This window comes from Lingula anatina, chromosome 5, assembly GCF_051362555.1.
Source record: "Lingula anatina isolate TDL-2025a chromosome 5, LinAna3.0, whole genome shotgun sequence".
Taxonomy (NCBI): Eukaryota; Metazoa; Brachiopoda; class Lingulata; order Lingulida; family Lingulidae; genus Lingula; species Lingula anatina.
The window spans coordinates 1,057,116-1,069,887 of NC_141771.1; the positions used below are offsets into that span (position 1 = coordinate 1,057,116).

General features: G+C 38.4%; 1 protein-coding gene across 1 annotated transcript; it reads left to right on the forward strand.

Annotated features, from left to right (window-relative positions):
• Nucleotides 1-1,738: 1,738 nt before the first annotated feature.
• On the forward strand, nucleotides 1,739-5,081 carry LOC106174374 (uncharacterized). The gene is made up of 2 exons (XM_087013169.1): nucleotides 1,739-2,039; nucleotides 2,361-5,081. Exons 1-2 carry the CDS (start codon nucleotides 1,739-1,741, stop codon nucleotides 3,905-3,907), a joined length of 1,848 nt encoding a protein of 615 aa, XP_086869295.1. The 3' UTR covers nucleotides 3,908-5,081.
• The last annotated feature ends 7,691 nt before the right edge of the window (nucleotides 5,082-12,772 follow it).

Consider the following 12,772-nt stretch of genomic DNA (forward strand, 5'->3'; position numbering starts at 1 on the left):
CACACAACCCTCGTTAAAAAGTTATAGATTTACAAATACAGTAATTATTTGTATGCACGCGTGGCTTAAATGTAAACTAATTCCCGTTTTCAAACCGTACCCATATGATATGACTTAGTGTAATAAAATTATAAAGAACAATTGTTAAACGTGATAAGTTTATGTTAATTTTTAAGAGTGAAAGAGATTTTAAATTTGTCAACTGGTAGGTACATGTATATAACGCAAGTAAAGTCACTGTTCTCTTGATGCCAAGAAGGTCACATGATCACTGTCTTCGGCTTTCAGCATTTAAGAGACCTCGACTGATTTAACCAAGATGTAGTCGTGAAATTCTAGACTACATCGAGGTTAAATCCGAATTTTCCGAGAGTCGCTACGCACAAATCTCGAGTGAAGCGAGATATTTTTGGGTAGCGGCTCGAGGTTGCCCTCGATCTTCACTGAAGCTTGACTAAATGGAAGCTTGACTAAATGGACAGGCTTCAATGATCAGCATATCGCCACTGTCATATAACATCCCTAGGTATGTATTGTGCAGAATATTCGGGGCTACGTGACACCTGTCACGTCCATGCCCATGTTCCAGTACCTCCCCTTATTAAAAGGAAGGCACTTTGAATCAACTTGATATCCCTATAAGTCAGCTGACGATGACTTGACAAAAAATGCTGTCTTATCGATTACTTACAACCCTCTTGCTTCGTTCTTAAAGTGATTTTGGCCAGTGGGCGTACTATTTCAGTTAATTTGGGTTCCTTAACATTGGCTTCTGGTAGCAATGGCAAACGTCTGGTGAGCGTCGTGATGCACGAGGGGCAACTTCCCTTGATTAACAGAACAATGCATCGCCATTTATCTGATGTCCGCTCTTGCCTGTACATTGGATTTTAATAATGTTTTCTGGGGAATATGCTCCGTTCAGGCCATTCCAATGATCTGACACATGTTTCATTACGTGCCGTATGTTAAATATCACTGTTTTTTAACAATAATTAGATTAATTTACTTACCCCCTACAAGGGCTGCAGATTAATTGTGAGTCCCTTTCTCTAAAGCGACAATTATCAAGATATATATTTGTTAATATCTAGTGAAAACATTAATCTGTAGTCATAATAGAGGGTACTGTTTGACCCAGTTGTACACAACTTCTGTCATGTAAGATATTTCATTTTCACTATAAAAATTTTGTCAAGCCTTGGGCAACAGGCGAACACAAATGAGAATACTGGTGTTATGAACGATACATGCACATTGTGTTGTGCAAAGGTTAATATTGACGATGAAGACTACAACTCTGACTCAGTAAGCAGTCGGCATTGCTGTATACTTCCTATTAAGGATTCCTCATTGCGGACATATTTTATGATGCAGTTTAATCCATACTTTTGTATCAGTGGGCTATTTTCTCTTCAAATATTCACTCGCACTTGGACATGTACCGAAAGATATATAGTTAGTAGTTACTGAAAAAAATGATACAGAATAAATAAATAAATAAATAAATAAATAAATAAACAAACAGTATCACTTCCTTCTAGGCAAATACATTTTATTCGTATTTTGTTAGCTCCATATAAACATAAAAAGATCCACGAAATAAATTACTACCTAGATGTTTTATTAATAGTATATATGTCTACCTACTTATTTGTTTTTCTTGTGTACCTTTGTTCATCTGAAGGGACAAGACGTATATGTTCTGCATGTTTCCGTTATATATTTCAGAGTCATCATGAATGAAGATCAAAAGAAGAGGATCAGACAGCAGTATGTCTACCTGGTCAACAACCTGACAGACCCGAGGAGTACAGGGCTTGTTGAACATCTGTACCAAGATGGCGTCATTGAGGAGAGAGATCGCCAGATTGTGGAGAGTAAACCAGCGACAAAAGACGCCATAAAACATCTGCTTGATGTCGTGATGAACTATTCACATCAGGGCGCATTTGATTGTTTCCTCAAACTTTTAGAAGAATATGGACAAGACTTTTTGTCCAATGTTTTAAGACAAAGTGCCAGCTATGATGGAACAGGTATATAACCTAGCCAATGCCAATTGTACCCTGTATTTCAATCATAAGTTGAGCGGCAATTTGGAAAATTAATCATATTGAACATTGCCATTGCAAACTTCAGTGTTCGAGTAGTAACAATGAATCAGAGCACAGGATTTTGGATCGAACATATTTTGAACTATTGAGCGGTGCTCGCAAAATGATGTTATATTAGGAATAATAATATCACACAAAACTTCCATTTCTGTAAGACAGATCTGTGAAAAAATGTTAAATATCTTTTCCAGTACAAAAGTCTATTTTATCAAAATTGGAAACACGTATTTATTCACATTCTAGGTTTATGTGACGTGTGTCCAGAAGACAATAAATCCCCTGCTACCTCCCTGTGTTTGGACTGTAACCAACTCATGTGTTCTACGTGTGCCGGCTGTCATAGAAGGGCAAAAGTATCGAAGGGTCACAGACTGAAAGAATTAACAGCAGCCCTCACAGACAAATGTCAGGTACACCCATCCCTTTATCTTAAATCCTACTGTCCCCAATGTGACGTCCTTGTCTGTGAGCGATGTATGGTGGACACACACAAAGGACACACAGACGCTTGGAGAGACGCAATAACAGCGGCAGAGGACTTGAAATGTAAACTGAACGGGATTATCGATGAAATCAAAGATATAACTCTCAAGAAACCTTCGATAGAAAAAGAAGAACAGAAACGACTAGCCGACTTGGACGAGCAAAGGCTGCTAGCTAAACAAGCTATTGAGGCACGAGAAGACGAACTTTACAAGCTGGTGAAAGCAGGTGCTGAAAAAGCCAAAGAGGATGTAGACGAAGCGTATTTGGATATAAAACTTCAGCTGCAAATAACCAATAAAATAGCATCCCTCGAAAAACAACTCAAAGCATATGAAAATCTGGTGAAAGACGCTTCAGCTTCAAGTGTATTTAAAAATCACGCGGAATGGGAGACTTCACTAAAGGAAATGTTGGAGACGCATTTCCCCTCCTCTCCTGTGCCCGCGTTAAGATTTCAGACCATCACTTTGACAGAAACAGCCATACAGCAGGCAATGGGTGCGGTGGTTATAGGAGAGATCACGCCGACACTGATCACACAACACCAATTGCAGTGTTCTAAGGATCCACAAGAGTGGCCGATTGCTGTGGACAGTATGCCTGGTGGTGACGTCGTGGTTGGGACGTGGTGTAATGCTGATAGAAGCAAGCAACGCATCATCATCTGTTCCTCCTCAGGGGACATCAAGAAGGAGATCAAGGTTACGGGGCTGAGAGGACTGACAGTACTACGTGACGTTACAATAGCAGCTACTGTATATGACGGCAGTACACAGGAAGTGAGGATATACACTAAAGACGGTGTATTGAAATCATCGTTCAAGTACAGCACACCCAGTCGTATTACAGTGAACCACGAAGGTCAGCTGGTCGTGATGGATGATAAAGTAAGAGTATATCATACTGACGGTACACAGGTCAGGGCGTTCACTGACACTGCTTCGAAACCAGCACAATATTCCAAGTACATAACAACCACACCCAGTGGTGACGTCATAGTATCAGATCCCAATGACTGCTGTATACGTGTCTACACACCTGAGGGTCAGCTACGGTACACGTACGATGGGAAGGACGTCATGAGGAGATCTCATGGTGTTTGTGTGGATGAATATGGAATCATATTTATCTGCGACATCCTTGCTGACAGCATCCACCAGGTGTCTCCTGCTGGCCAGTTCATGCGATATGTGCTGACAGCCAAGGATGGACTGAGGGCACCACACGACGTGTGTATCAACCAGGAAGGGCACCTCGTGGTAGTTCAAGAGGACGGATGGATCAAGACATACAAGTATAAATAACGACATATGGTGTTATTTACTCCTCGTCCTTGATCAAATGACACATCGGCTTCAATATGAAAGACGATAATGTTTACAAATTTAATCTGTATACTAATATAATCATACCTGTACATGGATATCACATATTGAGCACAATTATCAGATGTGTATATTTTTTGTAAATATAAAACTGTGAGACCAAGGAGAATTTGAGACTCATCATACAACAACAATATATATATCGATGCTTAACCAAATAAGGCATAACGATCGAACCTTCATGAAACGGGTCAAAGAGCCGTAAACCCGTGTCTGACCAATGGACAGTCTTTTTAGAAACGGCTTCGTTACAGATGCAAATAAATGACCCAATGACTGACGGTTTCTTTAGAGACGGGTTACATTTTAACAGTTGTAAATACATTAAAGCATGAGAGAACTTTAGTATAATAGTATATATGCAGTGTAAGACGATATGGGTATACGGGGGTGTAGAGACATTTTAAGATTAACCCATCCTTTTTAATGGCTTGATTCGGCAGAGGCACCTGGCCTGAATGTATATGTACATATAAACTAATTAATTTTTACCTATTATTTTCTTTTACATGATTGAATCTACCTACAATTATAACAATATACGTGCATGTATTAGAAGAGCTTGACATCAGGACGATAATGTGAATTTACATAACTTTAATTTTACTCAAGAGTTTCCCTATAGCTAGAAACTGTATTTTTGCCTCATTTCACTCAGATATAAGTTTGATTCTAAGAATATTCAAACGGTATGCGAGACAAAGCCAAGTCTAAAAATCAAGCAGAATCATAAAAAATATCACCCTTAACGCAAAAGATTTTGGATGTTTTTGAATAGGTGTCCTTTAGGAACCCTGAATTTTGTGCACTTTTAATCTTTAAAGTTTATAATCAACCACGTTCACATCTTATTAAATCCTCTCTCGTCTGAAGCATTGACGTGGATGTCGATACGAAATTATTGCATACAGGTTAATAATTAAAGTTTTGCTTATTTAGGAATTCATACTTTTATTTAGGAATTCATACTTTTTGAACTAATGATCAGCATCATCCAGGCTGTGATTTTTTAATGTCATCTATCGTCACCACGTTCTTGTCAGCGGAGTGGCTATCATAATGGAGCTCTCAGATTAAATTTTGAAATGACTAAGTTTGTTTTTGTCTATTAAATTAAAAAGACGCCATCAAATGTCACCAAATTCACAAACAATTAGCATTAGTGTGTGCTCCTTAAAGGTCACGTGCCTAACAGCGTGTGCGGCTACCGCGTACTGCAATTATCTCCCGGAGACGGCGCGACTGCCCTTACCTTTCATATCCAGTGAAGTGTCACTTCCTAATAACCGGTCACAAGCAGTACAGAGGGCATTGTGGCAAAAGAGGAAGATGATGAAAAGCGAAACTTACCGTGAAGATTATGTAGCATTTGTTACAAATATTTTGGAGCATGGTTATGCAGAGCGTGTTCCTCTTTATGATGTTTCAGCACAGGGCCAAGTATGGTACCTACCTCATCACGGTATATACAACCCAAACAAACCGGGGAAAATTAGAGTGGTGTTTGATGCGAGTGCCAAGTTTCAAGGGACAAGCTTGAATGATCACCTATTACAAGGACCGGATCTGGCCAACAACTTGGTGGGAGTTCTTTGTAGGTTCCGTCAGCATCAAACCGCATTCACTGCCGATATAGAATCCATGTTTTATCAGGTCTGTGTTCCAGAAGAACAGAGAAGTTTTATGAGATTCATGCGGTGGGAAAACGGTGACTTGCAAGAATATCAGATGAGCGTTCATCTTTTTGGTGCCGTTTCCTCTCCTAGTGTTGCCAATTTTGTTCTGAAGAAAATTGGGGCTCAAGCAGAAAATTCTGAAGTAAGTAAAACTCTTCTCAGAAATGACTATGTAGACGACTGTATTAAATCTGTGAAATCTACCTTTGACGCCATCCGACTGGTAGATAATCTTCAGAAAACCTGTGCAAGCGGAGGATTCCATCTTACCAAGTTCTCAACATATCATCATCTATTCCTCCATAGGGGACATCAAGAAGGAGATCAAGGTTACGGGACTAAATGGACTGACAGTACTACGTGACGGTACAATAGCAGCTACTGTATGGGACGGCAGTACACCGGAAGTGAGGATATACAGTAAAGACGGTGGTGTGAAATCATCGTTCTAGTGCAGCACAATTGGTCGTTTTGCAGTGAACCACGAAGGTACCTGGAATGTACCTGGAAGGTACCTGGAATGAGGTTATGGTATATCGTACTGACGGTGCCCAGATCGGATCATTCATAGACACCTCATCGAAACCAGTACAATATACCAAGTACATATCAACCACACGCAGTGGTGACGTCATAGTATCAGATCTCAATGACTGCTGTATACGTGTCTACACACCTGAGGGTCAGCTACGGTACACGTACGTTGGGGAAGGCGTCATAATGGTTTCACAGGGTGTCTGTGTGGATGAAAATGGAGCCATATTTATCTCCGCCTTCCTTGCTGACAACATCCACCAGGTGTCTCTGCTGGCCAGTTCATGCGATATGTGCTGACAGAAAAGGATGGACTGTGGAGATCCAGGGCTGTGTGTACTAAGCAGGAAGGGCACCTCGTGGTAGCTCAGGAGGACGGGTGGATCATGACATACAAGTATAAATAACGATATATGGTGTTATTTACCCCTGGTCTGTGATCAAAAATGACCAAAGAGAACTTGGGCCTCATCAGACGACAACAATAAATATTGATGACAAACTAAATAAGGCATAACAATATGGGCAAAACGATCAATCCTTCATTAAACGGATCAGAGAGCCGAAAACCCGTGACTGACCAATAGACGGTCTTTTTAGAAACATTTATTAAAGCTCTATGGTGTTATTAACCAACTCCTTGCCTGTGATAAAAAATGGCACAGCGGCTTAATTATGAAAGACAAGCTCATAGTAAAGATAGCATATACCCTCAGCAAAATGAAAAATTTGCAGCAAATTTGCTGCGAACCAAACAGTCTGCAAAAAACTTAGCAGGTTGTAGTAAAAAAAAAAAAGAACAGTTGTTGCAAATTTGCTGCCAATTTGCAGGAAACTCATTAATAACATAGAGGTTTGCAAAAACTATGCAAGAAGCTCTCCATTTTACACAAATTTTAATTTTAAATTTTAATCAATTTGCCAGAAAGACCAAGCTTGCTTGCTGTTTTGCAGCAAATTTGTAACAAACTATTTTTCACCTTAAAATTTGCTTTATGTTTGGAAGAAAGTCCATGCCTTTTTACCAATTAACAATTGATTAGATCATGTTTGCACTAAATTTAGGAAGTTCCTTTATCTTTGTGTAAGTATATTTGATTTCTTGAGAGTTTGGGGGAGATTTAAATTTATATGGATAAAGAAGAATTCATTTTAGAGACGTACTTTGTGAATTTCAGTACCCTCATCTTTATAATGCACGTTAAGACTACTACAGTACTAATGATACCGTATGTAGTTTAGCTTTAAAGGACACAGTCCAAGAAGGTGGGTACCCCTCAATAAATGACACAGCTTTTTGATCTGCCGTTTACATTTCGACTAATTCAAAATGATGTTTCTCATTTAACTTTGTTCATAAATTACATAACCAGAGTTATAGTATAGAAATTACTTGCACAAATTAACTATTTCACTTTTTTTAATGCCACATATGAGTCTGACAATCACACGGATCAAAAATACTTTCTTGCGTGGATGTACATGTACAGGGTATATCACTTTCGGCAGCGAGTTTCCTAATATTGGATTTTTTGCATCTATTGGTAGTTTGCATATAGTTTACAAAGTTTGCAACAAACTTAAAAGTTCACTTACAGTTTACAAGAAGCTTATATTGAGATAGGTTTTACCTCCAATGTTTCGATGTCTATCAGGATATCTTCTTCAGGGAATGAGGCTATCCAGGTGAATAGCCTCTACTCAGGAGGTGTACTTGCCCCCCTCTAAATACTGGGGGTAAAACCTATCTAAATATTAGCTGTTGACTGAAGAAAAATTCTTATAACTTAACACAGCTGATGAAAATCTTCTCTGAGTTTGCAAGCAGGTTTAAGAAACTCAAGACAATTACTTACAGTTTGCAAAGGTTAACTTACAGTTTACGAGAAGTCTGAGGACACATATACATTACTTACAGTTTGGGGAAAGTTTGCGAGAAACTTAGTCAATAACTTACATTTTGCAAGCGGGTTTTGAAGATACTTAGTAGTTAACTTACAGGTTGCAAGAAGACTTTAAGAAACGTAGACAGTAACTTACAGTTCACAGGAATTTTGCTATACACCTAGACAATTGCTTACAATTTTCAAGATGTTTGTCAGAAATTTAAACAATTACTTATAGTTTGCAACCAGGTTTACTAGAAACATTGATTTGCTATCTGCAGTAAACTTAGACATAAAATTTACTCACTTGTAGAAAGGTAAAACCAAGTTGCAATTCTAGACATTTACTCACAGTTCGCAAGAGGTTTGCAAGAAACTAAGGCAATTGCTTATAGTTTGCAACCAGATTTGCAATAAACTTATTGGTTTATTAACTGTTTGCATTAAACTTAAAAAAGCACTTGCTTTTAGAAAAAAATGAAAAATTCTTCATTCCCCTTCCCAAAGTTATTTTTACTTACACTAACGCACAAATAAACTAGAACAAACGCAGTTTATGTATAGTTTACAATTTGACCCACTTTTGACCAACTTTATTTATTTGCACATAAATAGGTCCAAATGCTAGTATAAATTATTATTAATTATTATAATTATAATTATTGATGCACAAATGCAAATTCTAATCACTTTCTTTAATGTTTGGAGGTTCAAATACAAATATTGTTTTGTTGTTCAAAACTGCTAAATATAGACCCACTATCTGTCTACTTTAACCACCTTTATATCCATTGTTGGTTTGACTTCATGAATATGTGTAAGTGGCGGAAGTATATCGTCATGCTCCCACTTGGAATAAGCGGGGTATCTACCAGCTTTGAGTCTTAAAAAAGGCATAACCTTTGCAAAATTTACAACCACCTGATGCACAGAAGCACACCTTGACGACAATTTCTACAAAACCCAAATCCATAACACCATTATCGTGATCAAAGTATTTACTTTAATGGATGCTTTGATTTCTAAGTAAAAGCATGTAAAAATCTCCACATTTGACAAAGGGACACGTGAGGTAAATGCCAGTACAGGAAAAGGTTTTGCATAAAGACAATCTGCTAAGAATTTATCATATCATTTTCCAATGAGAATTCTGTTGCCAGATGCTGGATTTGAGGTTTAAACAAACGTTTTCTCCAATGGATTTGTACTGACCTGGAATTTGTTTAATACATGATGGCAAAGGCTGGAGAATGTTCACTATTGCTATGATTTGGGCATTCACATGGAAAACATGAGTACACCCACAAAAGGACCAAGATTCCTAAAACAATACGGCAAATGTAACAATAAATGTAAATTCAAAGTAGAATAACTCTCACTATATAACACCGGAAACATAGCAACATAATAATTAAACAACATTACACTCATATAAATATCCTGCACTGATACACTTTCCTTACACATAGGAAATAAGCAGACCCACAAATTAAAAAAAATCTATATGAATTGAATTAGGATTTATAATGACTTCAATACCTTGTTCTAATCTTTGAAGACTTCTCTACAAGGGCATGGTAAACAGACTCATTTGTTGATTGCAACTACAAAACCAAAGACCAGCAAAGTTTTCTGTGGATCTCCTCTTTTTATATGGCAAATCATTAATCAACAAATAAAGTGGATATATAGATTGAAAAATCTGAACTCTTAAATATGGCACCCCATCCGTGTTCCAACAAGGGTTGGAAACACCCTAGTTACATGATTATGACGAGCCTAACCGTCAGTGCCGGATATTGGTTTGTGACCTTGAGAGGCAATGAGGCTTGGTCTTTGTGGCACGCATGAACAGTACTCGATCTTCCACACCTGGGTCTTTTGTTTTTGACAACTGTTCACTCGTCATCGAGGTTCTTGTTCAAGACCAAAGACTGATATCTACTAGTACTACCAGTGACTTGATTAGTAACGTTCCCACAATACATGGTTTTCTGAATGTGCGTACCCTGAAATTGGTTAGCCTCACTGACGAGAACATTGGACGTTTCTCACCCTCTCTAGGATTGCCCTTGGTGTCAGGACAGGGACCAATAGGAGAAGATAGGTTCTTGTAAATTTGACCGTCATATCTTCAATACCGTCAGGATTTTTCTTCAACCTTTGAAATCAGTGTGTCACCAGTTCAGCGAAGTTTGGATCATGACACATGTTTTGTAATTGTTCTTGTAGTTCATCGGGGACAGAGAATATAAAGAAGCAAAGAAGCAAATGTCAGCGGGCAACATTTTGTTTCCAGTATATCGATATCAAGACACTGTCGTGAAACTAAAAAAACACAAATGAAACTAATTGTTTAGCATACATAAATGACATGAATTTTAGATGCACAAAGATATGGAGTTAAAAACACTCTCTAGTCAGCAACAACATTTACTATTTGTGAATAAATAACCTAATGTTCTATAATAAGTTGATAAAGTAATTCAATATTTGCATACAAGTTTAATGACTTACATGTAAATACAATTTTATACATAAATATCTCACCATTATATTCCTCTTTCAACTAAACCCACAACAGTTATTCCACTGTATAACTCTGCTACTCACTGCAGACTGGCACACACTGCACACGCTCAAGGGTGCGACCAGCAAAAACTGTTCAAATATGTAAATTAAGGTCATTATGTAAAACGAAGTGTAGTGGGTGTGCTTGTCAGCACACCTATAGCAATACTGATTATTTTGTTCTTTCTACAGCATGGGCGTAACCAGGCATACGCACGGATGCACTATGCGTACAATTTTCTGGGCCAACCATGATATTATTCTCTAGAAATTAAGTGTATTTTTTTACAGAATATAATCTAAAATCCCCTTCGACTGTAAGTTAAAGACACCTGAATGTACAAATCCTCTGTATAAATTGTACACGCACCATCGTTGCGACACCCTTCTCGTTTGATTTCAAAGAACTGAGGTAAACAATACTAGTTATCTTCAGAAGTCCTATCTAAATCGTCCATCCAACTGGAACTTCCTTTACCTCTTAATTGGAGGGTTAAATGCCCTTCAACTCTCAATTAACCTTTGTCTTGGGTGTATCGAACGCAATCTCCCCGGCGATATTTATCTCAGGTAAAATCTACCTGTGGGTTATTTTCAAAAAGCAGTTCCTGCAGACCAGGGGGCACTAGATAAAATCTGGACATCGGGCTTAATAAGTTGGCAGACAAACAAAAGAAGATTTTTTCTGCAAAGCTTCAAAGAATTTTGACACGGACTTGATCCAGCTTAGCCCTCCAAACTAAGAGGGTGGCATGGACAATTTTCACAAACAAATAATTAAAATGAGATATATCAGAATTTTATCCTGTGGTATAATTGCTTGATTTTGGATGATACCATATATAATTTCAACTTTTAGAAAAATCATCATTAAGCTGACCATGGCAGGGGCGGATCCAGGATTATTTAGAGGGAGGGGGAGGCGCGGATGCGAAGCCGACCCTCCCCCCCCCTTTGGCGTGAGGTTCGGGGCCCAAAATTTTTCGTACTGTAGAGGGTGAACTGTGCCAATGGGTACGTTTTGGAAGTATGATTCAGCTAGTCAAAATTTTAATTTCAAAAAGGGGCCATTGGTTTGATTTTTTCAGAAATCGAAATGCAGGGTCATTCTCATCTCTTCAGCGGGAGATCAATCGCGAACCGAGGGAATCGAGAAAGCAATTTTTATATTCGTACAAGGGACTTCGTTCGCGGTATGTCGTCAGCGGAGTTTCTTTAGGGGAGTTTCTTTTGCGATAGCGCGTCGGCGGGAGATCGTTATCGATTATTTTTACCCCCCCCCCCCCACCCCCTTAAAATTTATTCCTCTTTAATTTTTTTTCCATTTATTCCCCCCCTCCTCCCGGTCACTTGGAAAAGTAGGACGCCCTGAAATTTCCGAAGAAATTACGGATTGCAATTTCGGACGGCCTGTACCCCAGTACTGGAAAAAGTGTTGGTTCTTGGTGAAATAATATACTGTAACTTAATTATATCGTGGGAATATTTTAACTTTAAGTGATGATTGTATTACTGGTGAAAATAAGCTGTGATATTTGGTACATATAATTTAAACTGTCCTTCATCTGTTGCGTAAGTCTAAATTTAGATGTACCTGGCAATTATGAAAATCTGTGCGTACAATTTTAAAATGTCTGGTTACGCTCCTGTACAGTTCTACTAGCAATTCTGTGAACTAGCTTATTTTTCCTGTCTTTGTGGTCAAGTCAGCATTGCACTTACTATTAGCTAGGGCACACTAGACAGTCAAAGTCAACTCCTGTCAGATATTTTTGAACCAAAAAATTATTCAATGCAGGGGATGGAAATCCTGAGAAGTACTTCTTGAAATTAAATAGACACTTTAGGCCAGGGTGGGTTTGCAAGCAGTGGACACTGATAATTGTACGTAAATCACTTAACTGGCTTTCAGTTATTGCAAGGGCAATAGCATACAGAAAAATGAGCAACATACTAAGGTGGACTCGAATTGTGACCAGAGTAAATGGGGTTGTCACCCGGGTCGTCACTAACTCCATTGAAATACTGAAATACTGTCCTGAGATACTGAAAATAAAGCAATTCCCGTTGAGATTTGCTTCTATCAGTCTACGACCCCAGGGAGCTACAAGTACAAT

Bases quoted from the DNA above. Each gene is read 5' to 3' on its own strand.
- LOC106174374 (XM_087013169.1), top strand. From the start codon at position 1,739: ATGAATGAAGATCAAAAGAAGAGGATCAGACAGCAGTATGTCTACCTG. The intron at 2,040-2,360 runs GTATATAACCTA...TTCACATTCTAG, and splicing joins TGCCAGCTATGATGGAACAG to GTTTATGTGACGTGTGTCCA.